At 38.9% G+C, this 27,395-nt stretch overlaps 1 protein-coding gene across 2 annotated transcripts; it reads right to left on the reverse strand.

Moving 5' to 3' along the window:
• LOC129268423 (uncharacterized) lies at positions 1-26,554 on the reverse strand. Of its 2 annotated transcripts, none has more exons than XM_054905974.2 (8): positions 26,337-26,554; positions 17,648-17,830; positions 16,055-16,223; positions 15,215-15,675; positions 10,615-10,801; positions 9,791-9,936; positions 7,572-7,642; positions 1-2,228 (listed from the first exon to the last, which is right to left on the reverse strand). In XM_054905974.2, the coding sequence occupies exons 2-8, from the start codon at positions 17,792-17,794 to the stop codon at positions 1,832-1,834; spliced, it is 1,578 nt and encodes a 525-aa protein (XP_054761949.2). In that variant the 5' UTR covers positions 17,795-17,830; positions 26,337-26,554; the 3' UTR covers positions 1-1,831. The 2 variants fall into 2 exon arrangements, with proteins under 2 accessions (XP_054761949.2, XP_054761951.2); XM_054905976.2 differs by having other exon boundaries at positions 10,621-10,801; positions 26,337-26,425.
• Between the last annotated feature and the right edge of the window lie 841 nt (positions 26,555-27,395).

The raw sequence follows: 27,395 nt of genomic DNA on the forward strand, positions 1-27,395 counted from the left end.
AAAAATTTCCATGACATACATACAAATTACAGGAAACCTAAGATACAATTACTGGTTTTGTATATTACTTGGATTAAAAAATCCTTGTTTTAACACTGTTGTTCGACTGTAAAGGCATGTACCTAGATCCAAGAAAATCTCAATAAAGGTGAACATTAATGAATACAAAGACAAGGCCTGTATAAATAGAGGTTTGTGATCGATTGCGATATTCCAAGAATGATTCTGATTGGACGACAATGAGTCTGATCAACACAATACACACGCAATAAGACTGGGCTTTTCAAGTTTGCAATTAATCTCTACCGTTCGTATATTAACAGAGCCCCAGACAAGGCTTTTTCAGAGTTCCTTTCTTTACACAAGCAAGCCGAAACATACATCATAATAATCGATATTAAAGGGGAATCCAACCCAAATAAAAACTTGTTTTTATAAGAAAAAGAAAATCAGACAAGTTGATAGGTGAAAGTTTGAACAATATTGGACAAACAACAAGAAAGTTATAAATTTTTAAAAGTTGTAAATATTGGTAATCACTATACCCATGGAGACTTCAAATTGGCCGCATATGGGATGTCATAGTGATGTAAGGCAAGGACTACTCTTCCATGTACTCCAATACATATTATGGCTAAAATGTCATTTTTTCCCAAAAGTTTTATTTCAAATTACATTTTTCTTTCATGAGGACATAAAACAATATACTACCTGGGTTATATTTAGATTACTGCCCCAGGGGAATGGGTACTTAGGAGAAAACCACAAATCCCTGATAATAAAGTACATGGCCTATGGGAAAGTTGTCCTTGCCTCTTGTCATAATTTACTTACCCAGTTGCCAATTTGAAATCTACATACTATAAATGATCTCAATTTTAAAGCAGCTATAACTTTCTTATTGCTTGTCCGATTTCTTTCAAACTTTCACCATTCTGTTTAATTGATTTTTCTCCTTCCCAACACAACACTTTATGGCCAAGGCTGGATTCCCCTTTAAGTACAAACAGATCACAAGTAAAGACTGCTGGATTCTCTCATTCCAGTGGGCTGTGGACACAAACTGTTGGTAAAGCGTCTGCCTGTCGAACCAAAGGTTGGAGGTTCAAGTCCACCCCTGGCAAACGACTGATGCAGGCTGTGTTACAGAGGAAAACAACCTGTCCCTTGCATAGGACGTTGAATAGAAGCCCCGTGTAGAGGAGAGTCACCACCTCTGCATGTTAAGAAGCCACTGCACTATTCGTATATAAAGAGAAGAGAAAAACCCTGGTGTAGTGGTCCACCTGCACTCCCCCCAATCAGTTAGAATCGGGAGGAGAGACCCGCGGGTCATGGTGATTCAGTTCGCTTTTCACCTCCCAGGCACAGCAGACCAGAAACAAATAATAAAAATACTTTGTAAAACATATAGCAACCTGGATGACATGTCATTTGAGTGTCGGTCTTTCCAGTGTACACGTAGGTCCACGCTCCCACGCCCCATCTGGACATGTCTGTTAAAATCGCCCCAGGACTGGAACAGGACGATGTCCTCGAGCAAGTACTAGGGCTAGAGTAGGCATGATGAAACCACTTGAGACTGCAGGGAGAATCAGACGAAGCAACACATTTTGGTCCAGACCTCCTATCATGCCGATCATCAAAGCCACGCACTGCCGATGACCTCGAGACTCTCAACGCGAAAAGCCAAATCTCGCACTCTTCGCTAGGCCAAACTTGTGTCGTACCCCAAGAAAAAGAAGCTTGACAAAAAAATATCCATGACAGAACCACTGCTCAGCTTTGATAAAGAGTTCAGGAGCCCAATGCATGATGGATAATCACATACCTACTTTCCTTTCTTGCTTTTGAACTTGTTGAAGAACTTGGACTGAGTTTCCTTCTTCTCTTGGTTGGCCGGTTTGTGGTGGGGTTGCGGGGCGTGGAACTCTTGTTGGATGACGGGTTCGGATTTGGAGAGGTGCTGGTGGTTGCACCTAATTGGTGCGACACCAGCCCCGCCCACTGCCCCGCCCACTCCTCCCTCAGATGGAGCCGAGGAATGCATGTTGGATGGATTCTTATTACTCCGGCTGAGAAGTTGAAGAATGTAGTCGCGCTCCTGTGACTGGCCGCTCATCAGAGCGTCGGGAAGCTGATGGATCGCGTTCACATCGTACACTGGAATGAAGCGACGATTGGACCCTTTCGTTTTGAATTCCCTTTGCATTGCATCAAAGAGTTTCCTAACAAAAGAAAAATAATGATATTAGACTTGAGATCAGGTCATGCCATTATAAAATGAGAATAATAAATACACTTGCTTATATAGTGCTTTACTTTATCAAAAGTCTCTAAGTGCTCTACATTAATGCAGCATTATTCCCCTGGCTTAAAGTAGAGCAGCTGTTACGCGTCTTAAGGGAGAATGAAACCCTTGAAACCAGCTGAATCCTTATCAAAGAGAAAAATCAAAGAAACATATTGTTGAAAGTTTGAGGAAGATTGAATGAATAATAAGAAAGTTATGAGCATTTGAATATTGAGATCACTAATGCCATGTAGATCCCCCCATTGGCAATGCGACCAAGATCTGTGATGTCACACACGTACAACTCCCTCATTACTTTAGTACTAATTTCACTTATATTCTCACTTTTATAGAGTCTATCACAAGGTGAGGTGTTCTCTTTATGAGAGGACAAGTACAGAAGTTTCATAACATTATATCATTGATGAATCGTTTGTCATATGATTAGAATGAGCAAAAAGAGATGTATATTTTCAGCGTCCAAAAGATGAGAGTTGTTCATCTGTGACATCATAGATCTTGGTCGCATTGCCAATGGGAGGATCTCCACAGCATTAGTGATCTCGACATTCAAATGCTCATAACTCTTCTATTGCTAGTCCTATTTTACTCAAACTTTTGTTGATCGTATCCTTTGATTTTTCTGCTTTCACAAAAGCTAACTTGTTCCAAGAGTTTCATTCTCCTTTAAGGAATAAATTCTTACCAGGTACCCATAAGCCTCACCTGGGTTGAGTGCAGCAAATTTCTTGCTGAAGGAAAACATGCAATAGCTTGGAATCAAACACATGTCCCTCAGATTGATATACAAGAGTCATAACCACTAGACCGCAACACCCCCATATCAAAAGAAGCATAATAATGTAGCTTTTGGTTTGAGCCTTTTGGTAATATTTGTGCATAGAAAAATCATTATTCTGATACTTGAAAATGGGATTAAACAATATCATTCTGTTTGAACATCCAGTCCTTCCATTGATTTGCACTCTATCCACAGACACTGCAATAACCATAATGATCACTAGGCGGTTTCAAACCGCCTCGATCACAAGAATCCCCGTTAAATTACGAGAACATTTTTAGGCTAAAAAATACCCATTAACTATTCCTGCATTCACAACGCCCCGAAACATACCCTTCGGCATAAATTCCTGAAGTTAGGAGCATGCGCAGTATGGTCTAATAAGCAGGCAAGGCGCGAGATTCAAAACCACTAGCCCAGCAGCCACCCACGGCGCCCGCGCCCAACGACACGCTGGGCTAAAAGTTCCCGTAAATTGCTTTCACATTGCCAAAATACCTGCGACCTTGGAAAAATCCCCGCGAAAGTTCTCGTAATTTCGCCAAGTACCTACTATTTAGCAGGTATTTTCTTTCGGGGAAATTACGCGTAGTTTGCTTTCACATTAATACCTGGCATTTTCTGATCGGGGTAAATTTCCCAATCAGAGAATACCTGGAACTGACGAACTTCGAGGCGGTCTGAAACCACCTACTATGACAGAACAAGAGGCCATTCTATGAAATTTGCCCAAACCAGAAGCTGCCTTGACCTGAAGAAACACTTCTGTAGTCAAAGAGTAATAAACAGATGGAATAAGCTCCCCAGTCTGCCATTGATGCTCCCACAGTCCTCAATTTTAAGAAAGAACTATCAAACCTGGGTTTTTAATGTATATGGGTCCCCTGGGACCTCCTTAACCCTGCCACACCATATTTCCTACTGTTTATGTATATACCTTGCTATGATGGGAAGGTGTGTTAAGTTAAAAATAAGCAGCACTATTTCCTCACTTGCACTCATGAAAATAATATAGACTATTTGTGAAGTCATTATTACATAATTCTTGTATTACCATGGCACATTTTTCTGATCTGCGTGAAGCCCAAATATTTATTTTGGCTATTTACGGACAGCCTTTCCCAGCGGCCTATTGCTGGTGTTGGGGTGGCAGGTCAAATATTATACAAATATACTGGGTTTGAGAAAGTAAAGTGGAAATATTTTATCCGAGGTTGGTTCCGCAATCACTATTTTACCCGAGGCACGAAGCCCCGTGGGAAAATACATGTAGTATATCAAAATTTCCGGACCAACCGAGGATGAATACTTCCACTATACTTTCAAAAGAAACGCCCGGTATACTGGATCTGGATGTATACAATGCAGGGCCCTCCAGGGCACAAACGCATCGGGTACTTGACCTGAATTTTGCAGGGACCGGCAGGTGCAATACACCGGGTGAACACCCTACTCTTTGACGAATAGTGTATTGGTTTTAACGTACATAGGTTGTGACTCTCATATACGCGGGACCAACATTTGCATCCTTTCCGATGGACGGAGTGATTTCCAACTGCGTTCACACCTGCACTGAATACACTGTTGAGGCACGTTAACACACAACGCTATGGCATCAGACTTTTTTTTTGTTAGACGCGTTTCGGCATGAGCGGGACTCGAACCCCTCACGTTGAGATAGATCTACATGTACGATCTTATCCGAAACATGCGCTCTAACCGACTGAGCTATGCTGCCTCTCCGTGCTTGATTTATATCCCTTCCATATTACAGTTTGAACAAGAAATATTGGTAATCTAGTCCTAATTGACCCATCTCCATGTTCTGAACAAAATCGAGACAGCAGACCTGCCAACCTCTGGGAATGAAAAACTGTATTCAGTGATAAAAAAACCTGTATTTTTCCCCCAAAAAAGTGTATTTCATAATAAAATGCTTGGCGCACTCGCTCATCGCGGCGCTCAAGCTGCATGCAAGCTAAAATGCGCACTGCTCTTGCAGATGAAAAAAAAAACATTAAAACATGTGTATATCTTCACCCTGGTTTGAACAAAATGATTGAAAAAAAAAACAAGTTACCTGAAATTACATTGATCTAATAACCATATTTGTGCACGTTTTATGAAATAGAGACATATAGAGATTATTTTTCTCAATAAATTACGATTTAGTTTTAATTTTTTTTTTTTTTTTTTTTTTTTACAAAAAGCGTAATTTTCAAAGAAAAAAATACTGCCGTATTTTGGTTGCAAAAACGTACTAAATACGGCTAAAACGTACTGGTTGGCAGGTCTGATGACAGGCTTAGCTCTGATTTATAGAAAATTAGCTTATAATTCTATTCTAGCTGGTTCCTAAATATACTGCGCGCAGCTACCGGCGGCTCCCAATGCATCACTCAAAGTGGTTTGGTGTTGCGCGACGGCTGTACTGAGATCGATCTTCTATTAAAGGGATGGTCCAGGCTGGAGATATTTATATCTCAATAAATAGAGTAATATTAACAAAGCAAATGCTGAAAATTCTATCAAAATCGGGTAACAAATAACAAATTTATTGAATTTTACATATTTGCATTATTCCTGTGAAACAGTTCTAGGCATGTCTTTATGAATATTCATTAGGTGGGCTGATGATGTCATATCCTCACTTGATCTTTTTAATTTTATGATATGAAATTAGGTTAATCAAAAAAAAATTCTACCTAGAACTAAAGCAATTGGATTGACAACTGATTACAGTGTAAGTGCGTTTCCTTTAGTTATTTATTGCTGCAACTTATGTTATCATAATGGAGACACATCATTTACATACATGAAACATTAATGATTTCATGTAATAACATAAGAAAGGAAAGTGGGGATGTGACATCATCAGCCCACCTAATGAATATTCATGACCCTGTGCATATAACTCTTTTCGCAAAATATTGATAAACTTTAAAATTCAATAACTTTGTTGTGTGTTATCCGACTTTGATGAAATTTTCAGCATTTTGCTCTGTGAATTTTACTCTATTTATTTAGGTATAAATATTTTCAGCCTGGACCATCCCTTGAAATACTGTAATTCCACTTCCGGTTGTGAAGGTTGTGAACTAACCCTGCTGAACTAAAATCAAGCAGCCCAAATTTTTCGATGATTGAATGATGGCCATCATTCAAGTCCACCCCAACAAAAACTTGATTTGAATAAAAAGAGAAAAATTCAACGAGCATAACACTGAAAATTTCATCAAAATCGGATGTAAAATAAGAAAGTTATGACATTTTAAAGTTTCGCTTCATTTCACAAAACAGTTATATGCGCATCCCGGTCGGTATGCAAATGAGGGAACCGATGACATCACTCACTCACTATTTCTTTTGTATTTTATTGTATGAAATATGAAATATTTTGATTTTCTCGTCATTGTCATGTGAAATGAAGTTTCATTCCTCCCTGAACACGTAGAATTCCATTATTTTAACATTTTGTGGTTCAGGCAATGAGGTCCTAATCGTCAAATTTGTCAAAATTGAAATATCGTATAATTCAAACAATAAAAAACAAAAGAAATAGTGAGTGAGTGACATCATCGACTCTCTTATTTGGATGTAACTGGCTCGTTCATATAACTATTTTGTTAAAAAAAGGCGAAACTTTGAAATGTCATAACTTTCTTATTTTACATCCGATTTTGATGAAATTTTTAGCATTGTGCTTGTCTGATTTTTCTCTATTGATTCAAATCAAAATTTTTCTGAGGTGGACTTGACCTTTAATTTTGTTTCCAGCATACAGATTCATTATAAACAAGCAAAACACGATTTCACATTGACATTTAGATATTGAAGGGTTTGTGATTCAGCTGGCATTTCACTTTTACCTGTGCACTGATTGCACTGCTCTCAGAAAACATCACAAAAATTCTGCCAAACTCGGAATAGTTGGCAAGTATGGAAAACTCACAGTAGGTGGTTTCAAACCGCCTCGATCACAAGAATCCCCGTTAAATTACGAGAACTTTTTTAGGCTGAAAAATACCCATTAATTATTCCTGCATTCACATCGCCCTGAAACATACCCTTCGGGATAAGTTCCTGAAGTTACGAGCATGCGCAGTATGGTCTGATAAGCAGCAAGGCGCGAAATTCAAAATCACTAGCCCAGCAGCAACCCATGCAAGGCGCCGCACCCAACGACACGCTGGGCTAAAAGTTCCCGTAATTTGCTTTCAGACCGCCAAAATACCCACGACCTTGGAAAAATCCCCGCGAAAGTTCTCGTAATTTCGCCAAGTACCTACTATTTATCAGGTATTTTCTTTCGGGGATATTACGCGTAGTTTGCTTTCACACCACCAAAATACCTGGTATTTTCTGATCGGGGTAAATTTCCCGATCAGAGAATACCTGGAACTGGCGAACTTCGAGGCGGTCTGAAACCACCTAGTGAAGAAGTTCTCAAGCTGCAATTTTCTCAAAGATTCTTACCAGTTAGTATTTCCACGCTGTTGGAATTCCCTCTTATAGTGGTCTGTGTAAATCACCAACACGTAATCAACCTACAAGTATGCACAAAAACAAATACTATGCATCAGTACCTTCTTCTTGTCAACTGCTTCTCCTTTACCCTGAAAGATCGTTTTATGATGTGACACTCAGTCAACACCATGAAAGTCTACATGTGGGACAATGTAGTCCAACATGTATACTTGCAGTGCGTTGATTGAGTGTAAAACGATCAATGATCGTTCATCAGATAATGTTGCATACATGTACTTGTATAACAAAACGATCTTTCAGAGTTATAAAGACAGAGGTATAAAATATTCTTCATATTTTGACAGTTTCAACTATATCAAAACAATTTCAAGGAAATATTGAAAATAGATGGCCATATTCATAGAATTTAAAGTACAAAATATGAAATTTCAGCAACTTTTGGTGAGAGTTTTTTTCCCCACCCGTTTAATGTAAATGCTCTAAAACGGTTTTCAATTTCAAACGTAATGACTCGGGCCTAATGTGGTCGAGCATTACTGGTCAAAATTGTGAATAATGTACTATTGCTACTCTTGTAACTACTATTAATTCTACAAGTATGGGTGGTCCTTTTCAGGACCAACACTTGCCTAAGAAAGATACATGGTGTACCATGAAACCTACTACACTATACTACTAATTCTACCGCTGATACTTCTACTCTTACTACTACTACTTCTACTACTTCTACTACTACTACTACTTCTACTACTACTACTACTACTACTACTAGTACTACTACTACTACTACTACTACTACTACTACTACATGTACTACTACTACTACTACTTACTACGTCTACTACCATCAAGTACTACTACTTCTACAATTGCTACTACTACTACTACTACTACTGCGCAATTCCATAAAATTATCAACCTTTTTGTATGTCCGACCCCCATTTTTCGAATGTTTTACTTCACTTCATAAACTGATCAAGTCATGGTCCTTTGAGAACATTTACAGACTGTCAAAAGAACAAAAAATCGGAGACAGAAAATTTCATGATGGTCCCATATACTGTACAACATGTACAGGGGGTTGGACGTACGGAATCGCCCTACTACTATACAGTATTAATGATGCTAAAAGTACTACTTCTACCACTAAGGATAATAATTTAATAATTTCACCTTTATTCAAAACAAAACAAAGGGAAGTTTATACATACAATGAAAATAAGTTCAGGTTACTCTTTTTTCTAGGACAAAGTACAGGACTAACAAAATAATTACAGATGCACAATATATAACATATTAAAATTTACATAAAACGGTAAATATACAGTACAATGGTGATTGCAGAAAAGAAAATTGAAATAATAGAGCAAGCACACACCCTTACAACTGAAATGGAGAGCATAGAAGGGAGATAGAAAGAATGAATTTGAAGAAGAGATATACGAGGAAGAAAAAATGTGACGAGCAAGAAGGAAAAAAATCAGGAAGAAAAAAAGGAGAGGGCAAAGAAGAAGAAGGAAGAAAAAGAAGTATGGAGTGGAATACAAAGTTTTGTGAATGATTGCATTATAGGTCACTAATACCCTTTTTACACACGCTAAAATTTCCTTAACCCCGTACTATAGGTGGGGCTAAATTGCTATTTAGCCCCACCTATAGTACGGGGTTAGGCTTAGCCCACTTTCATTTTACACAGCATTTTTGCAAAGTGGGCTAACCCCACCTTTAGTACGGGATTATTTGGCCCTGCAAAAAAGCAGGGTTATCCCAGCAATTGCGGTGCTATTGAGCGAAAGTACGGGGTTAAGATCGCTAGTGTAAAACGAAAGTGGGCTAAGCTTAACCCCGTACTATAGGTGGGGCTAAATGGCAATTTAGCCCCACCTATAGTACGGGGTTAAGGAAATTTTAGCGTGTGTAAAAAAGGTACGAGTAAACTACTTGTACTACGAATGATCGACAAAAACCACTAGTCCGGGGTTAGCGAGTTTCGTGTGTGAAAAGCAAGCATTCCTTATCCGGGGTTAGCAATAACAATTTGGCATGTGTGAAAAGGGGAAAAAAATAGTACGGGGTTAAGGATAGTACGGGGTTAGCGATAGTCCGGGGCTAAGAAAATCCTGTGTAAAAAGGGTATTATTGACAATAATCGCCAACCTACTTTTTTTTTTAAAATATACATTAATAATAATCAATTGCCAACTTACAGTGAAAAAGATGGGAAGAATTTCCTCTTGAAGCAAACTGTTCAGCATCCATGCTTGATGCCCTTTCTTCTCTAGTATCTTACATAACTTCCTTGACCATAGTTTGTCTTGCTCGTTCACCGATGACACTATCATATACCGCTTTACTGTTTATCAAAAATAAAATGTATAATTGCTGAATACATATTTGAACATTATAAGGAACTCAAAACTAACATCCTCTCTGTACTATACTAAATACAGTATATGTATATGTACTTCAAATCCATTTTCAAAACAAGATCTTTTTAAGAAACAATTTTTTTATAGTGTGTTCCTACATGTACATGTGCACCAAGTTGAAGTCCTTCCTCCTTCTTTTTTCTTCTTCCTCATCCTCATCATTACTACCATCACCATCATCACCATCATCACCATCATCATCATCATGATCATCACCATCATCATCATCACCATCACCATCATCATCACCATCATCATCATCAACATCACCACCAGCATCATCATCATCATCAGCATCATCATCATCACCACCAGCATCATCATCATCATCATCATCACCATCATCATCATCACCATCATCATCACCATCATCATCATCATCATCACCATCATCATCAGCATCATCACCATCATCACCATCACCATCACCGCCATCATCACCACCATCACCATCATCATCATCATCATCACCATCATCATCACCATCACCATCATCATCACCATCAGCATCATCATCATCACCATTCATTCATTCATTCATTTGTTCATTCATTGTTTCCCTTCACAATATTAAAGTAACATAAATTATATTCAATACATACATGTACATGTAAGGCCTTCGGCAGCTACATGTCTGGGTAAATGTCCATTACCGATGCTGTTGGCAGGAGGCACAGAACGCAAATCACCGTAGTCCCCTCCCTGTTGGAACCTCTCTTCCTCTTTCGTTACTTTTGAGGGAGCAACAGAGGGGGCACACTTTATCGGGATGGGACTCTGTGATATTTGCTGTGTATGTAAAATACAAGAGTAAATTACAAAAGTAAAAGTAAAAGTTTGTATTTATAATTCACCTCTACATGTGATCAAAAACTTGACATACATGTACATTTGTACATTGTACAATACACTGTAAATTGATAAAGAACAAAAATGTTTTGAACATACAGTACAATCATTACTACATGTACATGTACATATTTTTTCGAACATACATGTATACATCCAATGTAGGTCAACAAGTTCTAGTTTTAAAGAATGCTTCTTTCATTAAAATTCACAAAAATGTATTAAAATTATCCTGTGTAAAAAAAAAGGACTATAAAATCACACTTTAAATATGTACATGTACGTACATATACATAAAGTGCGTAATATACACATCACATGCCAGCTAACATTATTGAAAATGAAAAAAGGAGTCCTAATCCCACGTCGCAAATTTTTCTGCTTGATGTCAGGTGTACATGTATCTTCCTCACTTTTTTTAATTAAAACATGTTGAGCATTCTTAAATGTTGAGAAATTACAAGTGTTGAAAAACTATATTCTTTGTACCCCACCACACATATACATATATTGTATATGGGCCCCGGGGGGAGCACTCGACCAAAAAAGTAGTGGGTACATGTATGTGCCGCGGGCGAGACAAAAAACGGGGGTCTTAATTGGAGCGGGCTTATTGTAAAAAGGAGAGTCCTCGGAACGGGCTTCGGGACGACAAATGTTTGTGAAAACGGGGGTCCTTGGACCGGGTCGCCTGCGTATGATTGCGTATTCATCCCTATAGATGGAACGGGCATACAGTACGTGCATGCAGCTAGCCCGGCGGCAGATGCGATGGTCGGACAGCGCTCTGCGGCCGCTTTTCACCATAATTGCGGCTCATTGTAGCAGATCAATACGGCTGGAACGTCGTAACGGAAAAAATCGAAGCTTTGGAGCGGATTTCTTTCTTCTTTTTTCTCGATAAGAAGAAAATGCTATGCTTTGGAGCGGCTTTCTTTGTTCTTTTTCTCAATAAGACAAACATGCTACATGTATGCCTCGGAACGGAAATTTGAGTGTAAAAATGGGGGTCCCCTCCGCGGCACATACCCACTATGCATTACATGGATATACTGAGTGCCCCCCCCCCTCCCCCGGGATATGGGCCGACTTATTTTTTATCTTAAATGGAAAAACAGAGTGCACCTGTCTTTGGTTGATAAATGTCTTAAAAACTCCTAACTCCTGGAAAAAAGGAGTACATGTAGTTGGCAGGCCTGACATCACCACATTAGCCAGCTCATTCATCATTCATTAATTTTGAAAAGCCTTTCCAATGAGAAACAAAAATATATATTATGCACCAGGTGTATACATGTACATGTTTTTTGCACAAACAGATAGTGAAAACGATGTACATGTACAATTGTACATGTAGCAAATTCCTAAATTTACTCTTCGACCTTTACTGTAGGCAGCTCAGTGTCTACATGTCATTAGCAATGTACCTTTACACTGTTGTGTTATGTCCTCATTGTCTCTGCAAATTTATCAGGGTCTACATGTACATGCTCAAAGTCAAATTTGATCTCCCATGTAATGCAAAGGGTGATCTGCCTTTAAAAAGAATAGAATCAGCGTGACAGAGGACTTTGGACCTTGTCTGACAATCAGAAGAAATGACACTGATTTGCACGGTTCAGCTCTAATGCCCAAACCGCATGAAAGCTACATGTACCATACAACCTGTGTACTATGTACTAGTACGTGTACATGTATTTACAGTACAAGTACAATGTACTGTATGTAATACACCATTTCAGTGCTTCAATGTGCAACGCATTCAAAACAAATTATTAACTCAAAGGGGAGTAGCCAATAATACTGCCACAATAAAATAAATAAAATTGAAACATAAACTTTTAGTGGATAACAAATAAACTAAAAAGGTGTACTGGCCAGAATCTAAATTTCAATTACAATATATATATTGCTTTTCATCATTTTTTAATGAAATTTTTAGCATTTTGCTTGATATTACTGAATTCTTTAATACATGTAGATACCATATATTCAGCCTAGAGTACCCCCTTTATAAACTATATGATTCTAATAAAATAATACAGAGAGAGACATCAATTTATTTTAGCTTCTGTTGAAAATTTGAAATACCCCCGGTAGTTTTATACAAATCTGTTAATCTCAGATGTTTTGTTATGATTGAGCAGATTAAAAATGCAATTTGTCTGAATGAACCCCCCCCCCCCTCTCTCTCTCTTCACCCTTTCTATTGTACACTGTATCATTTACAATGCCTAAAGATCTCACATCATTGACCAAAATGGTTCCCTGCTAGACTCTGACACTTGCTAATATGTAAATTACATTTTACGTGTAACACTATTAAAAAAGACTATGCTATTTTGATGGGGGGGGGGGCATGGCTAATTAATCGCCCTCAAGATCTAGTCTGCTGGGCAAACCCTTCACTCGAGTTAAGGGTCTGAATGTGCAGACTACTAATGCCTTGTGTACTGAAGGCACTCTCGCTCAGGTATTGGAACAGCAAGTTTTGTATACATGTGCCAGTCTTTGCGAGGAGGCACGCTTGTTGATCAAAGTTCCAATCAGGGTCTGTGCCTGCAGACTACTCAAGATCTTCATAGTTTGCCACGCGATTGTGGTAAAAACTGGCACGCATGTTACCCACAGCATAATTTATAACCTAGAAATTCAATATCTACCATTGAACATCAACAAACTTTAATATTCCTCATGCTAATTATGCATAAGACCTAGGTTCCATGAGTCCAGGGTGCTACATAAGAACTTGCCCAATTGCTCGGGGCAAGTAAAAGTTAGAGTCGGTTTTGGGCAAGTATATTCCAACTATTTAAAAATCTACTTGCCCGACCAGGCAAGTGCTTCTAAAAAGTTATGTAGCACCCTGTCCATGACATATATTTGCTCCGGCGACAATTGCTCCGCTATTAAACTTCAACACACAAATGGAATGACCAACTTCAACCTGGATTTAACACTATACATGTACCCTAGATCCTAAACCAAAAAAACCCTAACATAAAACCCTTTTGCAACCCTACCCATATGTATCTTAGATGGAATAAAGCCTGGAACAATTGTCGCCAGAGCAAATGACGTGTCACCGAAACCAAAGGTTTGTTCCAAATCAAAATGCATGTTCCCACAAACAATGTTCTACATGTCGCTACATGTAGACCCATTAGTGGTGGTCCGTATTTCACAGCCTTACACAGTTTTTTCCAGGACAAGTGGTCTTAAAGCCAAAAGTGAAGGAACATCAATGTATTTAACAATCTGACATTGTAAGCAAATCTTTGAAAATAAACTAATGTTTACTGTATAAAATATAAAAATGTTTATGCAAATGAAATGAGATTACAGATGGAATTAAATGCAAGTGCAATTCCTCTTCACAAGGACTTTAGTTTTGAAGGACTTTTCATTTGAGAGTAGTGTTGGACGGAAGCAGTGTTTTTAACAATAAGTCAGTGGTCATAAATCTTCTGTGCCGGTCGGGCCTGGCCACTGCCGTCCACTGTACATGTAGCTATAACACTGATATTCACACTTTGAAAAACTGAACATAAGCAAAAAGTATAAAGAGTTTACATGTATTACTGGAAAGTTGACAATCTGCATTTTTTTTTTAACAGTGACTTTGTAGTTTTCATTGTAGTGCCAATTAAGAGTGCAATGATTAGCACTAGTAATTTTAGGGCCCGTATTCTGAAGTCGGGTTTGATTTAAACTCAGGTTTATAGTTGTGGTTTAAGTATGGATAGCTAATTATGAAATAACTCACTAACAGTAGAGATATAATATTTCAGCTCATTTGACCCTCAAATCATTCTCAAATGTCTAGGAAGTACATATGGATATAAAGATTATTGCCTCCACCATTGAGGAATCAGGTAAAAGCACAGTAAACATGAGAATTACATACAATGCAATCAAAATGTTGACACTTTTGGCTTCCCATAATTTTAGCAGAGTTACATATAAACTATGGTAGTTAAACCTGACTTCAAAATATGGGCCTTATACATCGGTCACATTCGCTCTACGGCAGCCGTACGGCAATCGAAAACAGCCGTTTTATTCATTTTTATACAAACCACCTACATGTATATGTAGCTGGTACAACTAAAAAAAAAGTATTAAAACGGCTGTTTTCGACTCGCCGTACGGCCGCCGTAGAGCAAATGTGACCGAGGTATAAGGGTCTACCGTCCACATAAATGACTAGGAAAGATATCATTTATCAAATGTACACTTTTGCTCTATCTCTTCATATGCCACTTGTAATTGCTAGCATGGAGGATAATGAGAAAATGCAAGTGTCTCTGAAAGGAGGCACTGTACCTCTAAAAGGATTAATGATCAACTCACCTCACTGTAAATCTTCTTTAGATTCATGGGACTCTCTGCCTTCTGGACGCTGTCCAAGGAACCGCTGCCACGACTGTTCCAGCTAGGCTGCGAGGAAGGTTCTTTCCGTTGCAACGGATCCGAATATCTCTTGGTCAATACATGAAAGTCTTGTTCTATGACCACACTGGACTTGGAACTCTCTCTGCCAAGACCAGGACTACTCCAACGTTCTTGGGTTGATAGGTCCCTTTGTTGCGACGGATCCAATGAGCGGAGTTCTTTCCGTCGGACGTCCGAATGACCATCGACTGGACAGGCTCCTTGGTGTCTACATGTATGCCCATTGTCTTGACCAACCCAAGTCACATTAGGATCCAGGGACACCTTTCCATCGGGATATATTTTTCCTTTAATCACAATATCTTGGCCCACATCCAATATTTTCGGCGCACTGTGCCTGGGTTCAACGATCTCTTTACCTATATGTAAAATGGCAAAAGGTAGGGTTTTGTGTCACTAGTAATTACATTTCTTGAATAACATGAAAAGGTCTGTGGCAAGTGGCGTGTTCAAGAGTGGATGAATACAAAATACATGCATACTGACTGCACTGTGTGAGACTCATAGAAGAATGTACATCATCATAATGATTTCAGTCAAAGTTTATAACTGTGCTCATACCTGACATACGACTTGCAACCATTCTTCTTCTTCCTCCTCCTCCTCCTTCTTCTTCTTCACTTTCTTCTTTTATAAGTACTATAATTATTATCATCATCATCATCATTTTCATCATCGTCATCATCATCATCATCTTCATCATCTCCATCTTCATCATCATCATCATCATATATTTACCTTGGCTTTCATAATAATCATACAGGTCTCGTGGAATGTCATTCCTGCCAATCGTCTTCAAATAATCCTTGAGCTTGCCGACATCACATCCACCACAACGCTTTTCCCAATCCGAAAGAAGAGCCTTGGGTGCTGATTGGCCATCTCTCAGCCCTTCGGTCGTGAATTTCTGAAAGAATGAAAAATCAAGAAACATTGATATTATGGATCAACTTAAAAAAATGGAGACAAAATAATTTAGATAAATTAATGAAAAGTTAAGGAATGTTGATAAATTATGGATGAACTGCATATATCTATACCTCGTGGATCAACTAGAACTATACAAACATGGAGACAAAACAATTTAAAACATTTCAGAGGGACGAATACTTGCAACCTACAACTAAAGGCCTGGTCCCACTGGCCGATGGGAGCAAAAAGTTTTCATGCATGTAAAGGACACAGCGAACAGGCAAATTTTTGGGGGTGGCTCCATCCGTTTTCATCCAATCCAAAATTGGACAAAATTAGGGGGAAATTGGACAAAATTAGGGAAAAATTGGCGAAAATATAACAGAAAATAACAGACGTTGGTGGTACTCAATGGGGATGTGAAACGGATGTTCATCGGAAGCCTAGCAGATGGAAGGAGATGGCAGCTCCAAAGGGGTTACCGGGGTTTTTAATACTTTTTACACAAGAAGCATACGATGCATAGATGTTCCATATACACTGTTGTACACTGTACCTCATCTTTCCTCCCTCTTTCGGTTGTTCAGCTGCAGTGAATATGAGTTGCAAGGATGCCCAGAGGATGCAGAGAGGATACAGCGGACGTAAATGGACATGGGAAGTTTGTTGCTCGTTTATGTTGCAAATTGACATCGGACACGGCGGAAAGTTCATCCGTTTAATAGAAGTTTTGTGCAGCTCAAAACTTTTTTTGCACGGATGAAATCGGTGTTCGATGGATAGAGCGTATGAAACACGTATTCAATGAGTAGCCTACACAACGGATGCGTAGCGTTTTCCCATGGATGGCTAGATTTTTTTTATGCTTTACGTCCTCTTTGCATCCATAGTGCAGTGGAACCAGGATTTTAATAAAGACGTTATTCTTCAAATTAGCAACATTCATGCTTTTTCCTTTGCCGGAAATACTACACACGCATGCCAATCTTTTTCAATTTCAAATTCTATGTATTAGAAATAGATATGAATGTTATTAAAGGTTAACAAAGATACAAACATTGTTTGTTTGTTTTTAATTATTCTTCCTTTCTTCTTTGGCACTGAATGAAATATAATGCAAGGTCACAGGTACATGTACAAGCATGTGTAAAATTTTTAACTTTCTCTTCTTTTGATGTGATTAATCTGGGGGGAGTTTCACAAAGATTTAAGTATGACTTAAGAGTCGTACTTAAATGCCTCGTTGCGTGCGACATAAAAGGCATGACCGCACTGGTCAGATTATGCCAAGAGGACGCGCACTACTGCGTATTGATCGATAATATTGCACGTTGCATATCATGTATGTGTCGGCATTTAAGTGCGACTTAAGTCATACTTAAATCTTTGTAAAACACCCCCCTGGAATTGAATACTTACACTTAGATCTAAAGTTGTGTATCCTAACTGTCCAGCCAACTGCCTCCAGTTTACCAGTCCTGTACCATCTAACAGACGTTCACTGAGGAAGTCAAGAGCTTCAATCGTAAGGTACTTAGCAACTCGCTCTTCACCTGGTCCAGCCATGGTAGGTTTCAGAACCAGAGACTACTATTCCAATTCCTGCAATGAATGGGTGTACTGTAAATATGAAAGCATTCAACAGATTCTTCTATTTAAAAAAATAGTATTACTGTACAAAATCAGAATGAAAATCAAGCAATAATTCTTCAAATAATGGTTACGTTACCCAAGTCAAATCTACTGGGAAAGAAATATATGACAATGTGACTTTATACATAATAGGAGATTCCACTTAGAAGAGGTTTTTACTCTTCTGGCGCTGGCTTGGTAAGTTAGAACAGAAAGAAAAAAAGTTTTATATACCACGTACACAGGGGCCGCGGAACAGTTTTCAAAGTGGGGGGGGGGGCTGAGCCAAAAGTGGGGGGCTGACCATGCAGAAAATCACAATCATATGGTCATTTTTATGTTTTTGTACACGGTTTTGGAAAAAACGTATGTTCAGGATTATCGGTATACACCAGAAATGAATAGATCTAGTCTAGACTACACTGGAATTTCGAAGTCTCAACATTCACATTGTGGTTTGGTTTTTTTTGCTCTTTATTCTTTGATACATGTAAGGGTACATGTAGTTCTAGATCTACATGTACATACCGGTATGAAACTCTTTCCGTTATACGTAGCAAATGATTTAAATTTTACTAGGTGGTTAGCCAAAATATGGAATTAATCATGAAATTCATCGGGAACCACTGTCAGTGTCGGCACCGTCCCTTCAGGACAATTCACTTTGTACATCAGCACTTTGTATTTATTACTTTCTTTCAACATTTATTCATTCACACACACACACACACACCCTCACACAATGCCCAGCTCCCTCGTTTCCACCTACTGGCTAATAACACCCGGTGGGCATTTCATAAAGCTGTTCATAAGCCAGCGCACGACACTAGCACTGGTCCGACAGTCCCAGACCGGTAAAAATTGTTGTTGGGCCAGTAACTTTTCAGAAATAGCCAGATTCACTGGTCCAAAATGACAATCAAAAATTATATCTTACTGATACAAATGATATTTTCTTCTTTTATAAATTATAGCTCTGGTGTCTCACTAAAAATGCTCTACAATATTGAGAAATGGCTCTCATTAATTATGTTGTATGTTATGTTTGATTGTTGTGTTTTTTGGGGGGGTAACAATAAGCAATAAAAGAAGGCAAAATGAACTCAAGCCTTTTCAATGTTTTTCTTTATTTTTGGAGACCGGTAAATTTCAAGTTCGGACCAGTAAAAAATGGTAGAACTGACTATCTACTGGTCCGACATGATCAGGTTGGGCCAGTAGAACAAAAGGGTGAGAGTGGATAAAATTTGAAACTTGATGATATAAAATAATTATTATTGTAATAATAATTAATTATAATCAAGTTTCAAATTTTATTATTTGTTAAATAATAATTTTTATCTATAAATTGATCTTCAAAGCATTTTGTAACATCGCTTATCCAAGCTACGTCATAACGATGGAGATGATCTTGGTATCATTAGAAAGAACTTTTCAAATTCAAGAGCTTTCCAGCAATAACAATATCATTGTGCCTTTTTCATTTCAATACATTGGCACAGCACATTGCACAAATAGCACAGACTCAGTTTTAGAACTTATCCAAGCTAGGAAGACAACAAGATAGACCTGGAAACTTGACTGCAGGAACAACTGTATTTTTCTAGTAGATGCGGTATAAAGGTATAAAGGTATGACTGACCACCGATTTAGAAAATTTTTGCCACATACCTAATTATTGGCAATGGTTGAGTGTGTAAGAAAGGTTCATCCTTCTTAACGTCACTCTTAACTTAAAGGTCCTATGAAATACAGCAAAGATGCTGATTTATTTTACCCGAAAAACATCCCACATCAGGTTCAACAGTAGAGGCGCACGGCCAATATGGGAGACTCTCTCCAATAGGGGAGACAATCTCCCACCTTGGAAACTTGCTTTGCAAAAGGACAAAAGAAACAACACCAACAAAAACATGATTTTTTTCCACCCAAAATTTTGTCTCACTGAGGTCAGAAGCCCATTTGTTATGTGTGTGATTGACAACAAAAATCCTTATCAAAACAAAAGAAGACGGTGAATTTTTAAAGTAGACGGTGAAAAGGGGTAATTTTTCATGAGGAATCTGCTTATCACATTTTTATTTGCCGCCAAGGTAATCCTTTTGCAGCAAATGTAAACAAAGGAAATTGATCTCCAAAACTGGAGACTGTCTCTGAAATTGGATACCCAAATTCTTTACAAAAGTCTCTGATATTGGAGATAATCTCCCACATTGGAGACAGTCTCCAATATTGGCCGTGCGCCTCTACTGTTCAAAGGCAGTTTTATATTGAAAATTGAGCCAAGTTGGTCCTTATTGTCAAATCGGCGCTAGTGTAGTTTCGCACCTCCCCGTTTAATGGTTTTCAAACATGTACAATCTCACCCTAAATAATTCACAACCTATAAAAATACTTGCATCTGAGCCTCCAAAGTCCAGTAGAAGTTGAATATTTGCCGTTTTGACACTTTTTTACAAAGTATTTCGGAATCACCCGGTCGCTTGATCAAGCTCAGCGCTGCACATAAGCAGTCGGTACGCGTACAGTACGTACCACCTAGTGAAGTGCAAGAAGAGCGAGTTTTTCTATGGTATCTTCAAAAAGATTTTTTCCCCTCTTTCAGCTTGCACCAAGTATTACGGTAGTGGTTGTGCAGAGTGGTTGATGTTTGTTGTGTGAAGGTATGTGTGTGGGGCAGGGTGCGTGTGTGTGCTTGTTTGAATGAAATAAGAAATGTGAAAAATGTGAATACACGTACATTTCTTATTTCATTCAAATCAAATTGCATCTCCCTCTTAACAGTCTCCATTGCTTTATTTCGTTAGGTAAAAAGAATGTCTGCATAATTACTCCTCGTGATCCAAGTCCCCCTCTAAAATAAAAAGGCAATTAACCCCGTTGATATTCATCTACCCCTCATTTCCCTCCTCTTCAAAACCACTCTGCCACTTTTAGACAGTTTCCTAGAGATGATAAATGAATATTTTCGATAATAAGAATCATTAAAATCAATGAAAATCACATTAAAAACACTATTTAACTGTCTTATTACTCCTCGTGATCCGAGCCCCCTTCCCGTGTTAAGACTGTCCAATTTCTCATAGGAGGGGACTTGAATAACGAGGAGTACTATTACTCGTGATCCAAGTCCCCTCTCCTAAAAATACAAAACGGCAATTAACCCGTTGATATTCATCTACCCCTCATTTCCCTCCTCTTCAAAACCACTCTGCCACTTTAAGACAGTTTCCTAGAGATGATAAATGAATATTTTCGATAATAAGAATCATTAAAATCAATGAAAATCACATTTAAAACACTATATTTAACTGTCTCATTACTCCTCGTGATCCGAGTCCCCTTCCCGTGTTAAGACTGTCCAATTTCTCATAGGAGGGGACTTGGATAACGAGGAGTACTATTACTCGTGATCCAAGTCCCCTCTCCTAAAAATACAAAACGGCAATTAACCCGTTGATATTCATCTACCCCTCATTTCCCTCCTATTCAAAACCACTCTGCCACTTTTAGACAGTTTCCTAGAGATGATAAATGAATATTTTCGATAATAAGAATCATTAAAGGAGAATGAAACTCTTGGAGCAAGTTAGCTTTTGTGAAAGCAGAAAAATCAAAGAATAAGATCAACAAAAGTTTGAGTAAAATAGGACTAGCGATAGAAGAGTTATGAGCATTTGAATGTCGAGATCACTAATGCTATGGAGATCCTCCCATTGGCAATGCGACCAAGATCTATGATGTCACAGATGAACAACTCTCCCCTTTTGGACACTGAAAATATACCCCAAAACATCTCTTTTTGCTCATTCTAATCATATGGCAAACGATTCATCAATGATATAATGTTGTGAAACCTCTGTACTTGTCCTCTCATAAAGAGAACACCTCACCTTGTGATAGACTCTATAAAAGTGAAAATATAAGTGAAATAAGTACTAAAGTAATGAGGGAGTTGTACGTGTGTGACATCACAGATCTTGGTCGCATTGCCAATAGGAGGATCTACATGGCATTAGTGATCTCAATATTCAAATGCTCATAACTTTCTTATTATTCATTCAATCTTCCTCAAACTTTCAACAATATGTTTCTTTGATTTTTCTCTTTGATATGGATTCAGCTGGTTTCAAGGGTTTCATTCTCCTTTAAAATCAATGAAAATCACATTAAAAACACTATATTTAACTGTCTTATTACTCCTCGTGATCCGAGTCCCCTTCCCGTGTTAAGACTGTCCAATTTCTCATAGGAGGGGACTTGGATAACGAGGAGTACTATTACTCGTGATCCAAGTCCCCTCTCCTAAAAATACAAAACGGCAATTAACCCGTTGATATTCATCTACCCCTCATTTCCCTCCTATTCAAAACCACTCTGCCACTTTTAGACAGTTTCCTAGAGATGATAAATGAATATTTTCGATAATAAGAATCATTAAAATCATTGAAAATCACATTAAAAACACTATATTTAACTGTCTTATTACTCCTCGTGATCCGAGTCCCCTTCCCGTGTTAAGACTGTCCAATTTCTCATAGGAGGGGACTTGGATAACAAGGAGTACTATTACTCGTGATCCAAGTCCCCTCTCCTAAAAATACAAAACGGCAATTAACCCGTTGATATTCATCTACCCCTCATTTCCCTCCTATTCAAAACCACTCTGCCACTTTTAGACAGTTTCCTAGAGATGATAAATGAATATTTTCGATAATAAGAATCATTAAAATCAATGAAAATCACATTAAAAACACTATATTTAACTGTTACTCCTCGTGATCCGAGTCTCCTTCCCGTGTTAAGACTGTCCAATTTCTCATAGGAGGGGACTTGGATAACGAGGAGTACTATTACTCGTGATCCAAGTCCCCTCTCCTAAAAATACAAAACGGCAATTAACCCGTTGATATTCATCTACCCCTCATTTCCCTCCTATTCAAAACCACTCTGCCACTTTTAGACAGTTTCCTAGAGATGATAAATGAATATTTTCGATAATAAGAATCATTAAAATCAATGAAAATCACATTAAAAACACTATATTTAACTGTCTTATTACTCCTCGTGATCCGAGTCCCCTTCCCGTGTTAAGACTGTCCAATTTCTCATAGGAGGGAACTTGGATAACGAGGAGTACTATTACTCGTGATCCAAGTCCCCTCTCCTAAAAATACAAAACGGCAATTAACCCGTTGATATTCATCTACCCCTCATTTCCCTCCTCTTCAAAACCACTCTGCCACTTTTAGACAGTTTCCTAGAGATGATAAATGAATATTTTCGATAATAAGAATCATTAAAATCAATGAAAATCATATTAAAAACACTATTTAACTGTCTTATTACTCCTCGTGATCCGAGTCCCCTTCCCGTGTTTAGACTGTCCAATTTCTCATAGGAGGGGACTTGGATAACGAGGAGTACTATTACTCGTGATCCAAGTCCCCTCTCCTAAAAATACAAAACGGCAATTAACCCGTTGATATTCATCTACCCCTCATTTCCCTCCTCTTCAAAACCACTCTGCCACTTTTAGACAGTTTCCTAGAGATGATAAATGAATATTTTCGATAATAAGAATAATTAAAATCAATGAAAATCACATTAGAAACACTATTTAACTGTCTTATTACTCCTCGTGATCCGAGTCCCCTTCCCGTGTTAAGACTGTCCAATTTCTCACAGGAGGGAACTTGGATAACGAGGAGTACTATTACTCGTGATCCAAGTCCCCTCTCCTAAAAATACAAAACGGCAATTAACCCGTTGATATTCATCTACCCCTCATTTCCCTCCTCTTCAAAACCACTCTGCCACTTTTAGACAGTTTCCTAGAGATGATAAATGAATATTTTCGATAATAAGAATCATTAAAATCAATGAAAATCACATTAAAAACACTATTTAACTGTCTTATTACTCCTCGTGATCCGAGTCCCCTTCCCGTGTTAAGACTGTCCAATTTCTCATAGGAGGGGACTTGGATAACGAGGAGTACTATTACTCGTTATCCGAGTCCCCTCCTATGGGAAATTGGCAGTCTCAACACGGGAAGGGGACTCGGATCACGAGGAGTAATTAGACAGTTAAATAGTGTTTTTAATGTGATTAATTTTGTTTTATTTAGTGTTTTTTATCATTGTTTCATCAACTTGGAAGAATATACAGCCACAGGAGAGAAAAGAAAAAGACTAGTATTGTCGTTTGAAAAAGTGTCCGAGTCATTTGTTATTGTGTCAACTCAATGGGAAAACGTGTGGTGGAAGGAAGCTCCCCGTTCAGTGAGAAGCTTTGCACCGTTTCGCACCGCGAACAATAGATTTCTTTAGAAAATCTTCCAACCGTGGGCGTGGATTCCATTGAAAGTTTGCTGATGTTTGAGCAGTAGAGGCGCACGGCCAATATTAGTGACTGTCTCCAATGTGGGAGATTATCTCCAATATCAGAGACTTTTGTAAAGAATTTGGGTATCCAATTTCAGAGAGAGTCTCCAGTTTTGGAGACTAATTTCCTTTGTTTACATTTGCGGCAAAAGGATTACCTTGGCGGCAAATAAAAATGTGATAAGCAGATTCCTCATGAAAAATTACCCCTTTTCACCGTCTACTTAAAAAATTCACCGTCTACTTTTGTTTTGATAAGGATTTTTGTTGTCAATCACACACAAAACAAATGGGCTTCTGACTAGCCTGGAGGCGTCTGGGGAGTGAAAGACATATACTGTACGTATGGTCCCTCCCCTAACGCCTGGGAGCCTAAGCTATATTCCCACACGCACGGGTACAAAACCTGAAACTTTCGCCCCCGAAATTTCTACTTTCCCTCTAAAAGATCTAGCCCTAAAACATGTACATGGAGTTAAACTCCATTCCCAACATTTCTGCGATATTGATTACATTTTTAAAGAAGAATTCATGAAAAAAAACGAGGAAAATGTTATGAAAAGATGAGAGAGCTTACGGCCGTGTTTACGTCGCCATCTTGATTTCTTTGTCTTCCGCTTGGCGACAGCACGCAATCAGCACGCGATTGCGTGCTGTCGCCAAGCGGAAGACAAAGAAATCAAGATGGCGACGTAAACACGGCCGTAAGCTCTCTCATCTTTTCATAACATTTTCCTCGTTTTTTTTCATGAATTCTTCTTTAAAAATGTAATCAATATCGCAGAAATGTTGGGAATGGAGTTTAACTCCATGTACATGTTTTAGGGCTAGATCTTTTAGAGGGAAAGTAGAAATCTCGGGGGCGAAAGTTTCAGGTTTTGTACCCGTGCGTGTGGGAATATAGCTTAGGCTCCCAGGCGTTAGGGGAGGGACCATACGTACAGTATATGTCTTTCACTCCCCAGACGCCTCCAGGCTACTTCTGACCTCAGTGAGACAAAATTTTGGGTGGAAAAAATCATGCTTTTGTTGGTGTTGTTTCTTTTGTCCTTTTGCAAAGCAAGTCTCCAATGTGGGGGATTGTCTCCCATATTGGAGAGAGTCTCCCATATTGGCCGTGCGCCTCTACTGTTGAGGTAGGGAGTTCGGTGAAAATGCCACTTTCAGAATTTGTATCTGTCTGTGCACCCATGTATAAAACAAATGTGAAGCCATTAAAGGAGGAGGAAAAACCCTATAGAAACCTATACCATGAGAAACTTTGAAGTTTTATGAATAAAATGATGTATTATTCAAGGGCATGCCTTGCCCCGCATAGCAGCGCATTGCACTTTAAAAAAAAGTATTATACAGTCCCATTCATTGCATTTTGTGTAAGTTATGAAAATCTACTTTTTGCTGTAAAAAAATCTGCACATTCTCCCATTTAAACAGAAATATCTCTGTCAATATTTGACATCATGAGTTGATTTATGCACCATTCTTTTTCTTATTTCACAAGCTTTCCAATGGTACAAAATTTGTTGGGATTCCTTCAAGATTTCATAAAGTAACTGTCTCCCCAACTCAAAGAAAGAGTTTACTTTTCTTTTTGACAGACTAAAAATCTGCATATTTCCCCCTGTAAATTGGAATATCTGCGTCAATATATCAGACAATGAGTTGATTGAGGCATCATTATTTTTCTTATTTCACAAGCTTTCCAATGATATCAAATTTGTTTGGGATTCTTCAAGATTTCAAAAAGTCACCGAACTCCCTAGTTGAGGTGTGTCTCAAGTTTGTCCCCAGTGACTTGGATGACGATAAGGCTGATTTTTCTCTATTTATTCAAGTCAGCATTTTCCTGGGGTGGACTTGACCTTTCAGAACAGCTTTATGAAACAGCACCCCCCCCCCCCCCACCCCCCGGATTAGAACTTCACTCCGACCGTGTAGAATTCATCACGGACTTGTGGTATCTCCCCTCGATATGCGTGCGGAAGAATTGCACGCACCGGTAAATGGAATGGTCCTATGCCCTATACTAAAATATTTTTTAGACGAGCGCTAGGCTAGAATAGTAGAAGAGAAGTCTATGTGCAACTTACGTTCTCATTAGACTTCGCAGATCACATTGTTACACATAAATCTCGCAGGCAGCACAAGTGGATTATCCGACAGATAAAGTCACTGTTGTCAAGTTGTAAATCTTATGATCAGAGTCAGTTCATTCGATCAAAAGATCTAAACTTACTCCAGCGTCAGTCGACCATTGTCGCGTCTCCGTATTTTGTTATTTACTTCCGGGCTACATATTTTTAATCGTAGATGGCAATATGCCACCTTGCATGCACAGAGCTCCCGAAGAGAGCATGGCTAACATGGGATTGATTAATGGGATTAATGGGATTGATCAATTTTTGCTTGATGGATGGATGGGTGGGTGGGTGGGTGGCACTGATCTCTCCACTAGTGGAGAGATCAGTGGTGGGTGGATGGGTGGATGGATGGATGGATGGATGGATGGATGGATGGATGGATGGATGGATGGATGGATGGATGGATGGATGGATGGATGGATGGATGGATGGATGGATGGATGGATGGATGGATGGATGGATGGATGGATGGGTGGATGGGTGGATGGGTGGATGGATGGGTGGATGGATGGACGGATGGATGGATGGATAAATGGATGGATGGATGGATGGAAGGATGGATGGATGGATGGATGGATGGATGGATGGATGGATGGATGGATGGATGGATGGATGGATGGATGGATGGATGGATGGATGGATAGATGGATGGATCGATGGATAAATGGATGGATTGATGGATGGATGGATGGATGGATGGATGGATGGATGGATGGATGGATGGATGGATGGATGGATGGATGGATGGATGGATGGATGGATGGATGGATGGGTGGATGGGTGGATGGGTGGGTGGGTGGATGGGTGGGTGGGTGGATGGATGGATGGACGGATGGATGGATGGATAAATGGATGGATGGATGGATGGATGGATGGATGGATGGATGGATGGATGGATGGATGGATGGATGAATCGCTGGTTGTGGATCGATGGATGGACGGATAGATAGATAGATATAGATAGATAGAGAGAGAGATAGATAGATAGATAGGATACGGTGCAAGTAT

The sequence above is a fragment of the Lytechinus pictus genome, chromosome 9 (genome assembly GCF_037042905.1).
Source record: "Lytechinus pictus isolate F3 Inbred chromosome 9, Lp3.0, whole genome shotgun sequence".
NCBI lineage: Eukaryota > Metazoa > Echinodermata > Echinoidea > Temnopleuroida > Toxopneustidae > Lytechinus > Lytechinus pictus.